We start from the raw sequence: 21,901 nt of genomic DNA, 5'->3' as shown, positions 1-21,901 counted from the left end.
AATTCTGCCACATCTGAACATGGCATAAAGCTTTCCAAATATCAGTTAAAATCCCTGTGGCACAGTTTCCTGAAAAAAAAAAAAAACAGCCATATTTTTCTAATCCCATAAAACCCCTTTAGGCTCCGTTCCCACGGAGTAACACGCCGCGCATTCAGACACATATACACATGTCAGAGTGTGAGCGTGCAAAACAGATCCCATTCACTTCAATGTGTGCCGGCTTACGGGCGCTACACATTGAAATAAATGGGAGGCTTTTTAACCCATTGATTTCAATGAGTAGCGCCCACAAGTCGACAAACATTGAAGTGAATGGGATCTGTTTTGAGTGCTCACAGTCTGACACGTGTATATGTGTCTGAAGGCGCGACGCGTTATTCCATGGGAACAGAGCCTTAGGCTAAGGCCCCACATTGCGGAAACGCAGCTTCTTTTTTTGCAGATTTTGCTGTGGTTTTTTGAGCCAAAGCCAAGAATGGCTACACAAGGAATGGGAAATATACAAGAAGTTCTTATACTTCTCCCTTCTGCTCTGTCCACTCCTGGTTTTGGCTCAAAAAACCGCACGAAAATCTGCAGCAAAAGAAGCTGCATTTCAGCAACGTGGGGCCTCAGCCTGACACTAATGGGCAGACTTACTAATGAAAATGTGCCAGAATTTCGAAATAATTTGCAACAGAAAACTGGTGTATACACCCTACACATCTTTTATTATTTGTTGTAGACTTGTGCGCCCAGGAAGTGGACACAGGTTATTGGGAAAAAGACATGACGGAACAGGACAGGGTCGCAGCTTTACAGCTCAAGACCAGGCATTCTTAGTACATGTGGTTTAGAAGGCCGTAATGTGTTTTAGTTGTTTTGCATCTATTTTTGGTGATGCACTGGGCTTTATTTTCATATCATTTTATTTATGTATTTTTGTTTAATATCCAGGATGTAAAATGTAAAAAAAGGAGATTTGTTTTTCACCTATTTTTCTCTTTTTAATAGCACAAAGTGCCACATGCTCTTCACCACATTTATTACGTCTTCAACACCACCTTTATTTCCCTGCCTCAATTAGCATCGAAAGGACAAGGCTTACGTTGCAACAGTGGCCCAGGTTTACCTGTTGTGGTAATGACTAGTGACTGACAAATGTGGCACATATTTGGCACAACTTGACACATCTAGTTTGGGCTAAAATATTTCCAACTGTGGGGGTGCCAAGATGCTCCAAAAAAATTCTGTGTCAAAGCCAAATGAAAGGTGGTATGAACTTAGACTAGACAGTCTTAAAAAGCTAGATTTACGCTAAGGCCCATGTTGTGGTATACGGCCAAAAATGCAGTGGAAATGCGTCATGTTTTTTTCCGCAGTGTTTTTCATTTTGTTTTTGTAGTTTGTAGAGAAAATGCAAGCATTTCCGCAGGTAAAATTGACATGCTGCATTTTTGAAAACACAGCTTTTCCGCAATGCATGGATGAGATTGACCAGAATCTCATTGACTTTGCAGATACTGTAAAACAAAGTTTGTTTTTTTTCTTGGTGTGTTCTCGCAATGGAGGCCTTTTTTGTTGCAAATTTTTTTTTTTTTTTTTTTTTTTTGAGACAAAGCCAGGAGTGAATGTAGAAGAAGGGAGAAGTTTAACAACTTCCAATATATTTCCCATACTTGTTGAAGCCACTTCTAATTTTTTTTTTTTTACTCATTGTATTGTCTATATAGCCACATCCAGGTACATTGTCTGATACCACCCTTATATAGTTTGCCACTTCTAGTTCTTCCTTTAACATTTTTTAAAGAGAGCTGTCATAATGCCCTTTTGGGCTTAAGGCTAAGGCCCCACTCAGTGAATCGCTGCCAAAAAACACTGCGGAAATGGCGTGATTTGCCTGTGGCGGAAACAATCGCAATGTTTTACAGTACGGGCAAAGTGGATGGGATTCTAGTGAATCCCATGCCCACTTTGCGATAGAAATTGCCGTGTGGACACACCGCAATTTCCTAAACTGGCGCGGTTTTGGAAATCACAGCATGTCAATTATACCTACAGAAACGCCAGTGGTTTCCCCATAGGTATAACTGTAACAGAAAGTCTTCAGAGAGAAAATCCGCAAACTTTCTGTTAAAAGCGCTGCGGAAAGAACTGCGATGCGTTGCCGCCACAATTTTTCCCTCAGCGCTTTATTGTTGCGGGACATCCAGTGAGGCCTTAGCCTGAAGATGCAGCACCTTCTTCTCACTTTGAGATAGCTGAAGTGAAGCAGCCATAGCGGCAGGGTTGATGGTCCCATTCAGGCCCAGTTCACATCAAGGTTCGAGTTTCAGTTCAGGGAGTCTGCTTAGGAACCCCCTGAACAGAAACCTATACGTATTAAAAAGCAGTTACCTTCAGGGGTCCGGATGGATTACACTCGTTGTCCAGACGAAACATGCGGAGAGAAAAGTGCTGCTTGCAATACTTTTCTCTCGACATTTTTCGTGTAGAAACCACACGGTTTCCACAGGTTTCCCAGGTAACCCCTTTTGAATTCATATTGGTTTCCATTCTGTAGGTCCCCAAGCAACTCCCCGAAAGGAAACACTGATGTGAACCGGGCCTCAGACAGATTGGGCTAAAAGAAATGTAAAACAATACTCACCAAGTCAAGAATGCGAGGAAAAGTTGCTTCTGAGAATCCACCCCAAGATACATCACAGTGTCACTGCCCACTTGCCTAGTAGATCCTAATTTACTCAAACACTAATGGGGTTTATATCATTTGAACCTCAGAATGAATTTGGATAAAGAAATGTTCAGGGTGACAGCACGCCTCAGATGAGAGAGGTCACTGGGGTTTTGGGATTTAGTGACAGGTCCTCTGTAAGTGCATGTGGAGTAGAGTTGCAGGAAGCTTGGCGGCATTACTCCCTCTTTTACTAGGATGGTTTTATTAGCATTGTGTGACAAGAACATATAAGAGACGTGTATGTGCTTTAGTAATCACAGGGAATTAATTGTCGGGCATTTGTAATCCCAGGTTTAAATACATTGAATGGTTTTTGATGTGGAATAAATGCCAGCTTGTGCTTTAGGATATATGCACGTTCTGCTTTGAAGTGCTTGGATGTAATTTTACTGCTAGGATTCTGTCTCTTGGTTAGTTAGAGCAAATCTTTATCTGCATGTTTGGGGGGGTTTTCTGTTTTTTTTTTTTTTTTTTTAGGCTTTCCTATTACAGTACTTCATGTCTTCAGAATGTATTTTATTGCATATTGTCCAATTCTTTGCCCTTGAGAATGTCAGTTTTTTTCTCATAGTTTTTTCAGATCCATATAAAAAAGGAAGGAGGTTAATTTAACAGATCTATATATTCATATAAGACATAAGATACATTATAATTTTACGCACCAGCCTTTTGTCGGCAGAAATGAAGTCAGTATTTTTGAATATATGCTGGGTTTTGACATTATATCGATCAATGTATTACATCAATTTTTACTTATATCAGATACATGGACCAATGGGTTGAACAGTTCTGCACCAAAGTATTTAGTGACATTAGAAACCATATGTGTCAGCATTCCTAAGGGCATGAACAAGTTGTAGAAGGAACACTTTCGATATATAACCCCTGTGGTCTTAGATCAGACAGTCCTTCTCTTTAACCCTTTCTCGCCAGAGGATTGTTTGTATTTCCCGTCTTTGACTTCCAAACCCCATAACTTTGTTATTTTTCCGTTCACAGAGCCATATGAGCACTTAATGTTGTAGGACAAATTGTTCTTCATAATTGTACCATTTATTATCCTTTACAATGTAATGGGAAACTGGAAAAAAAAATTCTGAATGGGGTGGAATTGAACAAAAAGTTTATTTGTGCGACTTTCTTACAGGCATTGTTTTTACGGTGTTCAGGGTTTTTTTTTCCTGCTACGAAGTTCACCGTATGGGAAAAATATTTTTAGAAGTTTTTAGACCAAGCATTATTTCAGACACAGGGATACCTAATGTGTTTGTGTTTCACAGTAATTTTTAACCTTTATATGTATTCTAGGGAAAAGGGGGTGATTTGAACTTTTAATTCTTTTCATATTTTTTGCAATTGCATTTATTAGAATGCAATGATCAGGGGTCTGATCACTAATGCAATGCATTACAATGGTAATGTATTGCAAAATATCTTTATTCAGCCTGTTATAGAAACTAATGCCAGACAAGCCTGGAAGCCTTCAATAGGCTCACGGGTGTCATGACAATGGGGTGCCGGCCCTGGATCACACTGTGGGTGCTGGCGACTCCCAACAAAATGGTGGCTCGCTCAGCGTTACCCGAAGCATGAGCGACCTTTATGCGGGCACTGACTGAGGGATTTAGCACCACGTCTCTGCTGATGTCAGGAAGGGGTTAAAGGGATTCTCCAGAAAATATTTGTTTTTGCGTTTTTTTCATTAAGAAAAAAATAAAACCAAAAAAAACAAAACAGTTCAGAATGCTTATAAAAATGTAAATAAAAAACCCACTTTCCCTGCCATGGATGTACTGTATATCATACATCCTGAGAGGGTCGTACTTTAGTAGCCAAAGATGTATGTAAAATGTCCTTGTTACTAAAGACAATATCGCAGGATCTATAAAAGCTATCTGCATGGTCCTGGATCTCATCTTTAGGCCCCTTGCAGACAACCGTGGTGTAGTTCAGTGTGCTAGCTTGGTTATTCCTGGTAAGCACACTGACCATTCAATTTTGTCGGCACATGAACATCATTACACGGGTGGCACACGGATGACATCAATCGCCGTCAGCGGCGAGCACACAGTCGTATGCAACTAGCCTTAGGCCGGGGGCCCCACATGGTGTAAGTGCTGTCTTTTGTGGCAAGTAACCCTGCGTTTTACGGTCAATGCAAAATGGTGAACCCCATCCACACATTTCTAAAACCGTCGTGGTGGGAGAAACGCTGGCAGTTTCTCCCACAGCAGTTTTTTCTATTTGAAAAAAAAAAAAAGCCTGATGTTATATATACTCATATATAACATCAGGCTTTCAGATTATCGTAGAAAACAGGATTGATTGAAGCTTTGAATGCAAGGTAGAATATGGCAGACTTTTATCATCAGTTTTATCTCCTGTGTGTCCAAGGCACTCAGCACTGACAAGTTGAGTAGTTCTGTATCCATCTTCTAATACAGCTGCTGATATATGATATGTCAAGTAAGTTTCCTTATGGGCTGCATACTCTTGATGGCTCAACTGTATGTAATGTATAAAGCAGAATCACTGTTATATAAAACCAATTTCATTATGCCCAAGTAGTTTTTCAACGTTTTTGCAGAATTTTTTATAGGGCGAACTTAGAAAGCTACATATAGTTCTGTGAGTCACATGTCAGCGTAAGGATTAGAGATGAGCGAGTACTGTTCGGATCAGCCGATCCGAACAGCGCGCTCCATAGAAATGAATGGATGCACCTGGTACTTCCGCTTTGACGGCGGCCGGCCGCTTAACCCCCCACGTGACGGCTACGTCCATTCATTTCTATGCGAGCGTGCTGTTCAGATCGGCTGATCCAAACAGTACTTGCTCATCTCTAGTAAGGATCTGTTCCCAGTAGCCTTATGGACCATTGGCTTGTCTAAACACTGACAGTCATTATACCATTATACTGTATATACACCTATATAAAGTGGCTTGCAAAGTATTCATACCGCTTGAAAGTTTCCACATTTTGTCACCTTACAACCACAAACTTATTATATTTTGAGATTTTCAGTTTTAGATCAACATAAAGTAGCAGATAAATGTGAAGTAGAAGGAAAATGATACATGGTTTTCATAACATTAAATAAAATCTGAAAAGTGTGATATGTAGAAGTATTCAGTCCCCTTATATCAATACTTAGTAGAGCCACCTTTCACTGCAGTTACAGCTGTAAGTATTTTGGGGTATATCTACCAGCTTTGCGCATCTAGAGACATGTTTATGCCCATTCTTCTCTGCAAAATAACTCAAGCTCAGCCAGATTGGATGGAGAGCTCCTGTGAACTGCAATTTTCATGTCTTGCCACAGATGCTCAATGGGATTTAGGTCTGGACTTTGGGCCATTCTAACACATGAATATTCTTTAATGTAAACCATTCCACTGTAGCTCTGGCTGTATGTCTAGGGTCAATGTCTTGCTGGAAGGTGAATCTCCTTCCCAGTCTCAAGTCTTTTGCAGCCTCCAATGGGTTTTCTTTCAGGATTGCCCTGTACTGTTGGCCCTATGGTTAGAGCGGCCCGGACCAAGAGGATGCTGTATGACAGCGTTGCAATGCGATTACACCATTGCTCATACCCTCAGCTGGCTTATTTAATCCTGGCTAACACAATATGGCCCCACACAACTTCTTTTGCTTATATTGCACCATGCACCACTTTTGGTAAGTTGATATACTCTTCTCCGCCTACATTGATTTCTTATCTTGTTCTCTGGTCTGGCAAAAGACAAAACCTGCTGGGTGTCATAGCAGCCAATTGGAGATTGAAAAGTGGCAAGGGAAATGCCCATTTAGATGTTGGGGGACATCATTCTGGCATCTGAGGAGCTAGATTGACAGCATATTCTGCCACCATAACAGGAACAAATTTGCAGGCTTTCATTTTACTTTTGTTAAATCGGTTTTATCTTCCTCTGGGTCAACACTGTAGGTTGAATGTGATGGACCTGCGTCTTTACTTAGCTTTAGGATTTATATATGTATTTGATCATTTTCAAACTGCAGAAATAACCCAACATGCCACATACCTTCTTTCCCAGAAATATGTTGGTCTTCAGAATTGAAAACTTTCCTTTACATGGTCAGCTTTGGAATTGCAGAAAAGATATGTAATCTCTGGTCTGGGGTATGCTGTGTGCGCATATAACGTGTCTTGCAGGTACATCTTCAGAGCTATTTTTGTGATGTGATCTTAGACTCCATGGCTTCGTGCTGAATTTGTATGTTATGAAGGCTGTGCTCACATTTGCTTTGGAGGCTCTGTTAGATTTGGTCTAAATCGGTACATAGTGTGCCATGCTGTTTTGTTTTGTAAAATGCTTTGCTGACAGATCCCATTGTAGTCATTGGGATCCACTGATGTAGCTGGATCCAACACTTCTGTGATTTTTGGTAACTGGGTATATGCGTAAAGCTGATTACTGATAGTGCTGTTAGTAGGACATACAACATAAAACAATACAATCTAAGGGTGCATTCACACTGAGTAAACGCTAGCTTATTTTGTAGAGTAAAATTACACTTGTAAATTTTGCTATCCCATTGATAGTGAAAATCTAATGTGTTTTGGTTTTTTTACCGGCTGTCACACAGCTACATTAAAATCCATTCAAGTGAACGGGGCTATTCATGTGACTAATTTTTTGATGGTCTGCTTTAATGGACCATCAAAAAATGGGTCATATCTATTTTTACCTGTTTTCACGGATCTCTCAACAAAATCAAAACTGTGAGGAATCTTAGAAAACGGGTGTCCGATCGAGTGCAAAACGTTATATCCCAGCCGTGTGAATGTAGGCTAAGTATTCTGTCTTTCTGGTTTCTGTGTGGTTTATTACTGCTTTAATGTACTCCTCTGTCCTTGCACAGCAATTGTATTGAGCCTTTGTCCATTATGAGAGTACGGAAACAGTGCCTAGTCATACTCTGGAGACATGGTCTCATGGGGTTCCTTACTCTTATTAAGTATTCTTAGCATCTGCAAGCAACTATTGTCTCAAGAGCAACCTCTTGACATATGAAATACTAGGACAGATCAAAGTGGTTCTGGATTCCTGATTAAACCATAGTACCTCTAAATTGGTGTCCTTACTCCTCACGACTCTTACAGATCCAACTGTCTGTAGCTGCGGCCTCCTCCTCCTCTGCACGTATTCATCGTGTTTACAGCCAGGGAATAACATTACAGCAACAAAGCTCTGCAGAGTAGTCCTCAGTTACTGCGAGCTATGGTTATTTAGCCATAGGGGGTTATTTATCATGTCCATTTTTGGCCATAATTTTTCACCAGTTCGCCTTTTTTTTATAGACTAGTTTTACTCTGGTACCCATTTATGATGTAAGCGACCGTTGTTAGTAAATGTGCACGCACATGTTTTAGTTTAGGTGCACCTTTATAAGCTAGTACACTTTGTTCAAAAAGGTGCAATTGCTCCTTTTTTTTTATTTTTAAAAAAGCCATTAAAAAGACAACAAAAAGGCACAATGTCGAAGGAAGGCGTAAGTAGCTTAAAGGGGTTGTCCAGGAAAAACATTTTAAACATAAGACCACCATGCAACCCCTCCAACTTTCTAAATAACATTTATTACAAACTCTTAATTTTACTGTAACATACCGGATTTTCCGGCGTATAAGATGACTTTTTAACCCCCAAAACTTTTCTGAACAGTTGAGGGTCGTTTTATACGCCGGGTATAAGGTGGAGGAGCAGGATTGCAACCTTCCTGTCTCCGCTGGCTTCCTGCAGTGGCAGGAGTGGAGCGTTGCTGCAGCCCCAGCCTCCACAGCATCCGCCGGGTATGTAAAGCTAATGGAGACCTCTCTGCTGCACTTGTGTTGCTGTCTATGGGGACTTGCAATCAAATGATTGCCGGTTCAAGCCCCCTAGGTGGGGGCTAATAAAAATAATTTAAAAAAAAGTTTTAAAAAAATATATTAAAAATAAAGAAAAGTTCTAAATTACCGTATATACTCGAGTATATGCAAACCGAATATAAGCCAAGGCCCCTAATTTTACCACAAAAAACTGGGAAAACTTATTGACTCGAGTATAAGCCGAGGGAGGGAAATGCAGCAGCTACTGGAAATTTCAAAAATTAAAATGGTCGGAGTTTTGGGTGCAGTAGGTGCTGGGAAAGGGGAGGGGGTGTTTTGGTTGTCTGTCTGCCCCTTCTTTGAGCTTGAGGACTGGGGTTTTTTCCCCCACTTGGAATTCAGCCTGGCTGAATATTGAGTATCTGCAGTGCTCCTATTAGTGTGCCGCTTCCCGACAGAACAGGAGCACTGCAGATCCCCTATATTCAGTAGACTGGGCACTTTCAGAAACAGGGATAACTAATGTGTATGTGTATCACAGTACATTACTATTGCGGCTGGTCATAGACACCCCCCCCCCCCCCCAAAAAAAAAAAAAAAAAATATATATATATATATATATATATTTTTTTTTTTTTTTTCAGCACAAAAACTATGCTGAAAAACTAGGCTTATACTATACATTCCTCCTTTCCCTAGAATACATATAAAAGCGAATACCTCGCTCCATAGGAATGAAGGGAAGCGGCTGATGCCGGCGCTTAACCCCTTGGTGTTCGGCCGCTTCCATTCATACCTCTGGCAGCGAGGTATTCGAAAATATAGTTTCGAGTACTATTCGTTCATCTCTATTCGGGACTGGAAAGCAAATAAAAAAGCATTAAAGAGTATGCCAAGGGGTAAGTATGCATTAAAAAGAGGTACCCCACAGAAGAGGGGTAGTCTTATACGGTGAGTATATATTCTATATATACTCTATATTTTAACTGGAAAGTTGGGGGTCGTCTTATACGCCCAGTCGTCTTATACGTCGGAAATTATGGTATGTGGGTCATGTGACCTACATATATTCAATTTTTTGCTTTTCCGGGACCTCAGTGGAAAGAAGCCTGTCACCTTGCCCCATTATACTTACTATTTCTCCTCGGAATATCCGGATCCTGGGACTTCATTGCTGGAAGGTCGTCTCTTTTTTGTGTGTTCCTCCCACCCGTACATGCGCAATACAGTGGGTGGCTAGCACATGTAATGTCGTCTGGGCACACAGGCTGTTAATGACACCCTGAGTCTGAAGCTGAATGGAAGCAAAGGTAAGCGTAATGGGGCTGGGGCCAGTTCAAAGAGGAGATCCCAGCTGGTACATGTCAAAACAAGGAGGTGCCAGCCAGAACCTCCATAGAGTGGGTGGCAGGGAATCCTGCTGTCATGTAGCGCCATATAATATGGACTGTATATGTGCAATCCATATTATACTGCGTGGGGACAACTGTGGAACATATTCTACTGTGCGGGGGCCAATGTGGACCATATTATACTGTGTGGGGGCCACTGTTGAGCATTATACTGTGCAGGGGCCACTGTGGAGCATATTATACTGTGCGGGGGCCACTAGGAAGCATTATACTGTTCATGTATGCATGTGTTCATAGATAAATAGATTTTTACCAAATGCCAAAAAAAAGCATCAAGAATTTATTGTTGGACGTGATTACAATATTACATCCAAAGAAGGAGGTTATAAAGTGAGAACTAGGAGTCTAATAATGGCTGCTGAGGGTATAATGGTGGGATAGCTAGAGAAACAGGGAAAAGGGTGTGAGTGAGAAACTGCAGACCAAGGAATCATGGGAGATGTAGGAAAGGCAGGGCACAGGAAGAGATGGCAAGGTAAACAAATGCAGAGAATGCCAGGAGCTCCCAGAGAATCTAGAAATCTCTCAAAACACTACTACAGCTATTTGGGCTCACGATTAACTTAATAATAACACTAACAGACCTTTTTTTGAAAATTCATTTTTTTTTCGCTGGAAAACCCCTTTAATAAATGTGCCCCAATGTCTGAAATTTTATAAACCCATTGTAGGGAGGGGAATTTAACATTAGGGGAATTTTTAAAGTCAGTTATTCTGGAACTGTGTAATTTGCACCATATTTATCAAATGTTGCACAATTGTTCATAAATTAGATGCATCTGTTTGACATCTGTCCTGAAATCTCCAGATAAACAGCGCTCAATTTTACCAACAAAAAAGCAATGTTCACATTAGTGCCAGCTCTGTCTTTTGGATCCATCGAATTTCGTCAGTCTCTGTTATGGAGTCTGCAACGGAGACTCCACAAAACAAATGTGAATCCAGCCTAACAAGTCTGTAAAAACCATTAGGCACAAGAGACTAGATAAATGTCCCCCACAGTCTGTCCGTTGTTTTTCAGAAGAGCTGTGGGGTGTGTAGAGGCAAGCAGGCCTTTTATAGCACATCTATATTGTGTCTTGAGGATGTTTGTTTGCAGTAGGACATACAGCATGCTCTGGATTGATGATACTGTGATGACGGGTGATGTTTTGCTGCTTGTACACCAATTGGTAGCACCTTTAGTCTATTGATCTTCCTTTCTACATACTAATTAGCCATAAAGTAATTAGCACTGATTATCTTGATTCAGTGGCACCTGTCATGGAGTGGGGTGCACAAGGGGGGGTGACACACTGATACACAGGGAATAGAGCAATCTGCTATCTGTCCCTTTCTTTGTGTACCAGCTGCTAAGATTGGCTAAGTGGTAGGGGTGCATGGTGTCAGACCCCCATCCATCTGATATTAGTGACTTTAGGATAGGGCTCATAATTGTTAGCCTGGAAAGCCCCTTTTACAAGCATGGCGGATCTTGTGGGATGCTCCCAGTATGTAGTAGTTGCCAACTACCCAAAGAAGTCCAAGAAAGCCCAGAAACAGAGGTAGGGTCATGGGTACACAAGGCTCATTGATGCAGTCATCACAATATTGGGCTGGTTACGGCTGATCAGTATATACCACACCGTTCTTTAGACATAAACAAAAAAGTCTTTTATATATTGATGACTCCTTTATGTTTTTGCAAGGTGACATAACACTGGAATAGGCCTTAGGATACAAATATATGTGATACAATGTGATGAGGTTACGCCAGGGGAGATTGTAGATATGTATTTGCATATGCTACTAGTGCATTACATTATACTACACTTCTTTTTTCTGGATTATTAGCTTCAGACGACACTGACCTAATTTATGACCTAGTAGGATATGAGTTTAGATGTGTAATTTTTGTTGGGAACGAGGGAGATTGGTAATCTGTGTGTGGCAGATTTCTGTCAGAGCTGGGCCTGCATGATGCAGTGGGGGGAGAACAGCAGTTTGTGTGACCTTAATCCGAGGAACCAAGGTGAGTTAGGGGCTCTGGAGGAGGGGATGGGTATGCATGATGATGAGCAGCACAGGGCCACAAGCAAAAAAAAAATATAATAAAACCATGAGGAAAGTTGACCGAAAATATTGCAGCAAAAAATGAAGGTTAGAGATGAAAGTGTTCCTGTTATTGGCCTGGGTATATCGGTCAAATGCAGCAATATTCTACAGTTAATAATATGTAGAAGCTGCTATATGTGCACCGTGTATCTCTGTAAGATTTTATTTGATTCTCTCTGATGTAAACTCTGTAGGTTGCAGTGCAGCCTGTTTAGGAAGGAGTGTCAGTGAGGTGTGACCTATAATCCAGAACAAATTGTCACTACCCGTATATTGTCTATTTCTTGTTCTGATTCTTCATGCATTCTTCTATACAATTGTGAGAAGCTGCACACTAAGCCTAGATTCACATGGACATTGTGCAAAACCGCCATGAAAAAATATATTTTTTTTCACGTCTGTTTTGCTCTAAAGGGGCGTCTGTTTTCACGGTCCCTGTGAGTGAATTGGGGGATCTGTGAAAATGCACAAAAGTAAAACATGACTTGTTTTTGAGGGTGTGTTAAAGGGATTGTCCAGAAAAAAATGGGCAACCCTTTCAACTTTTAAATCAGCCGGGAGCATTGAATAAAATAAAAATGTATACTCACCTGTCCTCAATGCTCCAGTGTCCTCCCGCACATCAGTTTTTCTGCTCCGATAGCTTCTCGCGGGTCTCTTTCAGAATTCCGCTTGCAGTGTCACTACCATTTTTGCCTGGACAACCCCTTTAACATGGACTATTAAAAATCGGTCATGTGAATTGCAATGAAGGACAGACAGTGCTTCTCTATTATCCAATTTTCTCTTGGCTTAGGCTTCAAAAACTACATAAAAATAAGTGAAGGGTATCGTTACGATTAGAATGATAGTCATTATCTGTGTAACATTATTTCAAGTATATTCAAAGCAGATCCCCCAATGCTAAAACTACTCTACATAAATGAATAGAACAGGTGAAGAACCGTTTTAGGGCTAGTTCACACGGGGCAAGAGGGAGCGGATTTTGGTGCAGAATCCTCCTCAAAATCCGCCCCCTCACAATAGAGGTCCATGTAGATCGCTAGCAGAACAAAGAAACAAGCTCCCCTTTCTTCAGGCGAATTCCACGACTGATTCATCCTCTCGATGGCACCTTCCTGACTAGGCCCATTCATTTGGGCCTAATCCGGAGCTGAAGGCCGTGACGGGATGCCATGCACTGCATCGGCATCCCGTCGCGGCAGCTGCGACGTAATGTGCACACAATCCCCGTCTGAACTAGCCCTTAGGCTGCTCTCCTCCTCATCTTCACTCAGGCTGTTGCCCTGTATAGAATCTACCTCCATGTTTAGCCTTACACACAGAAATCTATGCAGAGGGGAGTATTACTACTGGGATCCCTGTGCTATGGATAATGTGTGCAAAGATCGTTAGCACGTTTTATCATTTATAGGAAGGCTTGTGCTTGAGGTTATTCCACAAATTCATTGGGACTTTCAGACAACACTGTGTGGCTTGAGGCTTAATCTTTTACAGGGAAATGCCATTGAGTTTACAGGCAGCATATTATAGAGCAGAAGGAGCTGCACAGATGGATAAATAATTAGAAAAACGTCCTTATAACTTCTCATTTATGCACTTAACCCCATTTCCTCATTTTGAGATTAGTAGACCAATGGCTGTTGCTACTTAATGATATACACTCATACAAGAGAGGCTGTCTATGTAGAGATAGCTCAAGGATCCAACACATGGCTACTTAGTCTAGACTGAGTCAGCGCCTGAATGAATAAATGGCATAACTGTGGTACGGATAGGTCATTAATAGACGGATCTTTTCTCAGCAGCTGATACACAGGAAATCGAGCAGGAAGCAGACAGCTCTGTTATCTGTTCTACTACCCAGACTAGGTTATGGCAGATCAGCCTCCATTGACTTGAATGGAAGTTAAGCTGCAATCACTTGGTTCAGCCACTATACAAAGAACAGAGCTGTCTGTTTCCTGCTCCATTCTCTGTGTATCAGCTGCTGACAATGGATGATCAATGGGGGTGCTGAGTGTTAGACACCCATCAGTCTTATATTAATAATCTATCATTTCAATGATATTTTAACCCAGAAAACCCCTTTAATCCTCCCCTATATCAATCTGTCCAGCTCCTCCTGCTCTATACCATTCTGCTTGCATTACCTTTTCCATGTGACTAATTCTTCTTAAACAATACCATGCTTCTTCATTGTGGGATTAAATTTTGTGCACTGGTGGCCTAGTAAATATATTATAAACCTAATCACAGTACCTTGTATAGGGGGTTTTCTGTTTCCAGATAGGTCTCTTGTTGTACAGATTTGGAGCCTCCTTTCCACTTGCATATGAATCAAAAAGGGATTTAAATGAAAGCTGAATAGGAATTTGAAAGTTGTAGCATCTCCTCGACAAGGTAACGGGATGACGTTTAATAACCTATTTACTGCCTTTCTTTAAAGGGGTTGTCCAGGAATTACATATCTCTGCCAGGAGGTTGGGGAAGGTGAAATCTACTTGCCTGTCCCTGCTGCTCCCATGCCCCATACCGCTCTCCGGTCCAGCAACCAGGGGCTTGATCTGTCAGAAGTCCTTGCTACATGTGACAGTTGAGGCCAATCGGTGGTCTCAGCAGTCACAGAAAAGGACATGGGATGTCACTCACTCACATACGTTACTAGTGACATCTTCCAGGACAAGACCTCAGGTGCCGCATGGCCAGACAACAGCAGGGGACAGCGGAGCGCCAGGCACAGGTAACTATGGTTTGTTTTCTGTTTTGCTTTTTTTTTTTTTTTTTTGGGGGGGGGGGGGGGTTCACTTTCCCCGGCCTCCTGGCAGAAACCTGTACTTCCTAGACAAGCCCTTTAAGGTGTCTCCAGTACACAAAGTGGGGATTGCTATTGTTGGCCCAGTATCTGGCACTTATTTGTGATGCTTATTCATCTCGGTTGGCTTGTAATACCTATGTCTGCAGCGTGTTACTGTTGCTAATTTCCTTTGCGGCAGGAACAGTAACTTGAATATGTTCTATTAAAGACAGATTTATGATTTTTTATTTTTTTTTTGTAATCCCCCTTGGAAGTCTTAATATGCCAAGGTTTTGTGGTAAAGTAACAATTATTGATCACAACGAAGCAAATGTCCAACTTGCAGATGTGGTGGATTGAGCCAGCTGCCTGGCACTGTGTAGAAGACTTCAGCTCTTACACAATAATCCTTTGCTGTGGCACACCAGCGGTTAAGCCTGGTGCTGTTCTGTGTGACTTTGTCAGAAGGATAGCAAACACATTGTACTGCAGTCACATTCCTCAGACTCCTCCCAGCAGCATGAATGGAACAATTCACACTACAGAGAACTGACTCACGAACCAAGATGTCCAATCATGTGAAGGGATCTGGATCCATTCACCGCATGCAAAGATGCTAAGCTGGTTGGGCAGGTATACCAGGATCTGAACTTGGTGTACAAACAGCATTCCTGCACGCAGCTGCCACACTGCAGTATGTACTGCTCATATCACTGTATATACACAGGAAGATTTACTAATGTATGATAGTAGGTATTTTATGGCGGTTATACACCATATATAGGAATATATATAGAAAGTCTACTACTGGAGCTGGATAGTAGGGAACTGTAAATATTCCCTACACCTATTCTAAGGGTTTTAATACACTTCACTGTACAATAGGGTAAACCAGATGAGAATAGCCCTTTAATAGACCGTGTCTTGTGTTCAGGATTCTCTTGGTTTGGCCAGAGAGGAGAAGGATGAAAAGTATAAAGGAGAGACGTTTGCTCCTGGTTTAGGCACGTCACTGATGCAAATCAGTGACTAAAACAGTGACGTGTGAATAAGGCCCAAAGGTATCATCACTGAGGGTGATTAGTCATCTTCCCCTTTTTTTGACCATACTTTTTGCAGGTGTGCCTTTTTTTAGACTCATTATATGGCTTCCCAATGAGTTGCTGGAATAATCACGGGCACAACACGAGAAATGAGTTCAGCAGCAGGCCAGCTTGACAGCTGCCGAAACGCCAGAGCAGGCAGATCATCAACCCCAACAAACAAGCTCATTATATGACGTCACAGTGAGCTGCCGAGATGCCGGAACAATCACAGGCACGGTGTGAGGAACAAGTTCAGCAGCAGGACAGCTTGAAAGCTGCTGAAACGCCGGAGCAGGCACACCATCGATGGGAGCAATTTACTGAATATAGACGGGTCATGGACACGAATAACCCGCAGACGAAGACGTGGGCAGATGCTAGTTTTACTGTGGTGCTTATATATGATGTAGACACATCTCTTTGGATGCGCCTTTTTAGGCCGTGTGCACTTTGCGCCATTTTTGTTCAAAAAGGCAACACTTGCTAAAAAGTTTCACAATTGTCTTTTTTTTTTGGCTTTTTGACCTGACGGGCTCTTTTACGCTATCCATTTACTGAAGTGTATTTGGGCCCTTTTTTGCCCCTTTAGATGCTAGTTCTAAATATAACCTGAAAAGGATCTCCATTTAGGTCACCTCTTCTCTCAATTCTTCATGAATAAAGTGCAGGGCAGAAAAAGGCCTCCAAAACGGTTCAATTTATGCCAAAAAAGGCACAAGTAGCTTAATAAATGTGACCCAATGTGTTTTTGCCGAGTTGTCTTCCTGGAAATTCATTCTTCATTCCAGCACATCAGCAAGAGATTAAGAGATTTCCAGTCAGAAAGCCTTTCTAATGGCTTCATATACTGTTGGCAGTATAAATCCTACATATTTACAGTAAGTCTCTACATCTAACATCAGACGTATGACTATTTGTCGTCAAAACACAAGCCTTCTGAACCCTAGATCTGTAACAGTAGAGATTATCTAGAAATAACATTATTGATGCAAGTTATTACATACACACACACACATTATATATATATATATTATATATATATATATATATATATATATATATATATATATATATATATATATATACACACTCACCGGCCACTTTATTAGGTACACCTGTCTGACTGCTCGTTAACACTTAATTTCTAATCAGCCAATCACATGTACGTCGAACTTTGAGGCAGATGGGCTACAGCAGCAGAAGACCACACCGGGTGCCACTCCTTTCAGCTAAGAACAGGAAACTGAGGCTACAATTTGCACAAGCTCATCGAAATTGGACAATTGAAGATTGGAAAAACGTTGCCTGGTCTGATGAGTCTCGATTTCTGCTGTGACATTCGGATGGTAGGGTCAGAATTTGGCGTCAACAACATGAAAGCATGGATCCATCCTGCCTTGTATCAACGGTTCAGGCTGGTGGTGGTGGTGTCATGGTGTGGGGAATATTTTCTTGGCACTCTTTGGGCCCCTTGGTACCAATTGAGCATCGTTGCAACGCCAAAGCCTACCTGAGTATTGTTGCTGACCATGTCCATCCCTTTATGACCACAATGTACCCAACATCTGATGGCTACTTTCAGCAGGATAATGCGCCATGTCATAAGGCTGGAATCATCTCAGACTGGTTTCTTGAACATGACAATGAGTTCACTGTACTCCAATGGCCTCCACAGTCACCAGATCTCAATCCAATAGAGCATCTTTGAGATGTGGTGGAACGGGAGATTCGCATCATGGATGTGCAGCCGACAAATCTGCGGCAACTGTGTGATGCCATCATGTCAATATGGACCAAAATCTCTGAGGAATGCTTCCAGCACCTTGTTGAATCTATGCCACGAAGAATTGAGGCAGTTCTGAAGGCAAAAGGGGGTCCAACCCGTTACTAGCATAGTGTACCTAATAAAGTGGCCGGTGAGTGTATATATATATATATATATATATACTAGCTGTTACCCGCGACTTCGTCTGCGGTGATTGTAGGAGTGGGTATATACAGGCGTGGGTAAGGTTTTCGTACTGTGTATAAGGGATGGGATATGAAATGTAACTTTGTATCTTGTTGTTTCTGTAATTCAGAGAATACGTGAGACTTTTGTGTTGAAGGTAACTTGTATTTGAGCTGCTATATATACGGTGTTGTGAGAAACTTTACATAGTGACTTTGGTACAGAAGTATTTGAAGTTAACCCTTTCCCGCCGATGGCATTTTTTGATTTTCGTTTTTGACTCCCCTCCTTCTAAACCCCATAACTTTTTTATTTCTCCGCTCCCAGAGCCAAATGAGGTCTTAATTTTTCCTGGGACAAATTTTTCTTCATGATGCCACCATTATTTATTCTATATAATGTACTGGGAAGCAGGGAAAAAATTCTGAATGGGGTGGATTTGAAGAAAAAATGCAGTTCTGCAACTTTCTTACGGGCTTTGGTTTTACGGCATTCACTGTGCAACCAAAATGACATGTCCCCTGTATTCTGTGTTTCGTTACGATACCAAATTTATATGGTTTTATTTACATTTTGACCCCTTAAAAAAATCCCAAACTGTGTTAAAAAATTATTTTTTGAAAAGTCGCCATATTCTGACAGCCGTAACTTTTTTATACGTGTGTGTACGGGGATGTATAGGGCGTCTTTTTTTGCGGGACCGGGTGTACTTTGTAGTTCTACCATTTTCGGGAAATGTTATTGCTTTGATCACTTTTTATTCAATTTATTATCAGAATCAAAACAGTGAAAAAATGGCGGTTTGGCACTTTTGACCATTTTTCCCACTACGGCGTTTACTGAACAGGAAAAATATTTGTATATCTTTGTAGAGCGGGCGATTTCGGACGTGGGGATACCTAACGTGTATGTGTTTCACAGTGTTTAACTACTTTTATATGTGTTCTAGGGAAAGGGGGGTGATTTGAATTTTTAATCCTTTTTATTTATTTTTTTTACTTTTTGTAAACTTTTTTTTTTGCATTTATTAGACCGCCTAGGGGTATTGACATGGGTGGGCGGTGTCGCGGATTGTCAGAGCGGTGGGGGTCGGCAAACATGGCTGCTCCGGAGCGTTAAAGAGAGCCTCCTGGAGTATCGTTAAGGTGAGGGGCAAAGTGGTAAAGTATATGTATATGAGATTGTGTGGGGTTAGGGGCTAGGCTGTAGAGGGCAATATGAATTTTGTGGCTTGCTATGGTCCAAAGTGTGTGAGATTGCAGAGATGGTGGTGTGAGTTTGAGTTTTGTGGGGGTCCTGGCACAAACGTATGTGCGCTATTGTGACAAAAAGTAGCCTATTGCGCAATCGGGTGTATTAACTATGTTTGTGGAAAATTTCAGCCAAATCGGTGGAGCGGTTTTTCCGTGATTGAGGAACAAACATCCAAACTCACAAACCCACAAACTTTCACATTTATAATATTAATAGGATATATATATATATATATATATATATATATATATATATATCTTAGTCTTTGCCCGCAACTTCGTCTGCAGGTTGTTGGAGAGGATGATCTGCCTATATTCAGCAAATTGCTGGCGTCGATGGTTTGCCAGTTTCTGCGTTTTGGCAGCTTTTAAGCTGTCCTGCTACTGAACTTGTTCCTTGCACCGTGCCCGGGATTGTTCCAGCATCTCAGCAGCACGCTGGAACGCCATATAATGAGCATGTTGTTGGCATTGATGATCCGCATGCTCCGGCATTTCAGCAACCCTCAAGCTGGCCTGGCACTGAAGTTATTTTTCGCAACTGTTCCTGTAATTGTTCCAGCATCTCAACAGCTCGCTGCAATGCCATATAATGCATGTGTTGTTGGCGTCGATGATCCCCCTCAGCTCCGCTTGAGGAGAACTCTGTTGATTTATGGCTACCTTCATAGCTCTCGTTGTTTGCAAAAAATTAGATTTTCCTTTTCCAGGCATTGTTTAAAATTGACAAATTGCCAATTTGGATTAAAGGTGTTTGCCCATGTCAGTAGTACCTGGAGCAGATCAGATAATATGCAAATGTGTGTAGACACTGAGGCTTCTCAGAAGCTGAGATAAGAACATTGTAATATAGTATGTGAACATAATTTCATAACAGTCGCAAAACCGTGTCATTTACCAGGATAAAAATAAGCCTATATTTTAATTGAGGTTACAATCTATCTATGTGCCAAATTTCATTCAAATCTGTTCAGCCGTTTTTGAGTAGGATAGGATAGGAAGGATAGGATAGGATATTTTGTGCAATTTATTCTTACTGTTTCTCGTGTTTCATTCTTGGCTCTAGTATAGAGTGGTTGTTATAACCATTTTCATTACCTTTTTTGCAAATGCACTGCGTTCCAAATTAATATGCAAATTGGATTTAAGTGACATAAGGGCTAGTTCACACGTGAACTGCCCGCGCGGGTTTTGACACAGAGAGAGACGCGGCGAGCCGCGTCTCTCTCTTGTCAAAACCCGCCCGCCGCGACCATCGCTGTCGCGGCTTAACCCTCTGCTGTCGGCTCAAATGAATGAGCCGACATAGGAGGGAGCTGCGGGGGGCGGAAGCCGCGCGACTGAGACAGCGCGGCTTCCGCCTGAAGAAAGGACATGTCCTTTCTTTTCTCCGCTAGCAGCAGCTCGCCGCTAGCGGAGAACAGAAGCCCGGCGGTCTCCATAGACCACCATTATAAGGGGAGGTTTTGGACGCGAAATCCGCTGTCAAAAACCTCCCCTTATACTCACGTGTAAACTAGCCCTAAAGATTACATGTTTTGATTCTCAATTAAACTCATGGATAGTGGAAAAGTTTTGCCTGGATAATCATCATATTGTGAAGAAATTTGTGGCTGATTCAGGACACAGACGGGTTTGTGCAGATAAAGGCATAATGGAAAAGGTTTCTGCTTCTGCAAGACTGTTTTGAAATGGTTTTGTTTACTGATGCCACCCTGGATGGCCCAGATGGATGGGGTAGTGGATGGCCACCAAGTCCCAACAAGGCTGCCACATCAGAAAGGAGGTGAAATGTGTGAAAATGACCTCTGAAAAAGTATCTAAAGTTTCTGACTGACCACTTTCTTCCATGGTACAAAAAGAAGAACTATGCCTTCTATAGCAAAATCATCTTCATGCTTGACAATGCACCAAAGATACATGCAGCATGCAGAAACGAATAACTCTCAGATGTTGGCTGCTATGGGCATAAAATGAGAGAAACTCATGGTGTGGCTACCATCCTCCACTGACCTCAACCGTATTGAGAACCTTTGGAGTATCCTCAAGCAAAAAATCTATGAGGGTGGGAGGAAATTCAAATCAAACATCAGCTCTGGGAGATTATTCTGACAACCTGCAAAGAAATTCAAGCAGAAGCTATCCAAAAACTTATAAGTTCAATGGATTTAAGAAGGTGATATCAAAGAAGGGGTCCTATATTAACTTGTAAATTGTCCTGTTAAGTTGCTTTAAATTGAAATAGCTTTTGATTTCAGTTAATGTAGTCACTTAATGCTGCAAATTCAACAAATGACCATTTTCAGTTCTTTACAACCTATAAAATGTTTAAAAACGCTGTTGTGCATAATAATTTGGAACCGCGGACTTTGACTTTTTAATTTGTGAATAAAAATGATATCATTGGGATATTTGCCAAATAAAATTTGATATATTCTCTAAAGCTAGATTCACACACAAAAGTGAAAATGGGTCGTGTGACGTTTATTATTTTTTTTAACTTGGAATTTGGAACACCGTGTAGTCCTGTCTGGGACGAACCAATGATTTACTTTCCTCTGTAAAATATTAAGCAGAGGGATGTAAAATGAATAGAATGAGTACATAATGGATGCATTTGTTCTATAGTATCTAGTGGTATACGTAGATTCAATCTTCACATGACTACAGGGTTGTGGAGACGGTAGGTCAAAGAACCAACTGTGGCTCCTGCTTAGACTTCTTCATAAATTTCTGTAAGCCTTGGAGAGTCACAATCTTCT

General features: G+C 41.4%; 1 protein-coding gene across 3 annotated transcripts in view; it reads left to right on the top strand.

The window, feature by feature from the left end:
* The window catches only part of ANO8 (anoctamin 8), a 95,675-nt gene that overhangs the window by 4,968 nt on the left and 68,806 nt on the right, over positions 1-21,901 (top strand). Inside the window, exon 1 of one of the 3 annotated variants that reach the window (XM_075280416.1) lies at positions 11,830-11,970. The exons of the other annotated variants lie outside the window; for them this stretch is intronic. Coding sequence (XP_075136517.1) covers positions 11,916-11,970 — 55 coding nt within the window. The 5' untranslated portion in view covers positions 11,830-11,915. Of the gene's footprint in view, positions 1-11,829; positions 11,971-21,901 lie in introns of those variants that run through there. 3 annotated transcript variants of the gene reach the window in all.

Source organism: Leptodactylus fuscus, chromosome 1 (genome assembly GCF_031893055.1).
Source record: "Leptodactylus fuscus isolate aLepFus1 chromosome 1, aLepFus1.hap2, whole genome shotgun sequence".
Lineage (NCBI taxonomy): Eukaryota > Metazoa > Chordata > Amphibia > Anura > Leptodactylidae > Leptodactylus > Leptodactylus fuscus.
The sequence above is the reverse complement of the archived record's forward strand: the minus strand, read 5'-3'. Positions and strand labels throughout refer to the sequence as shown.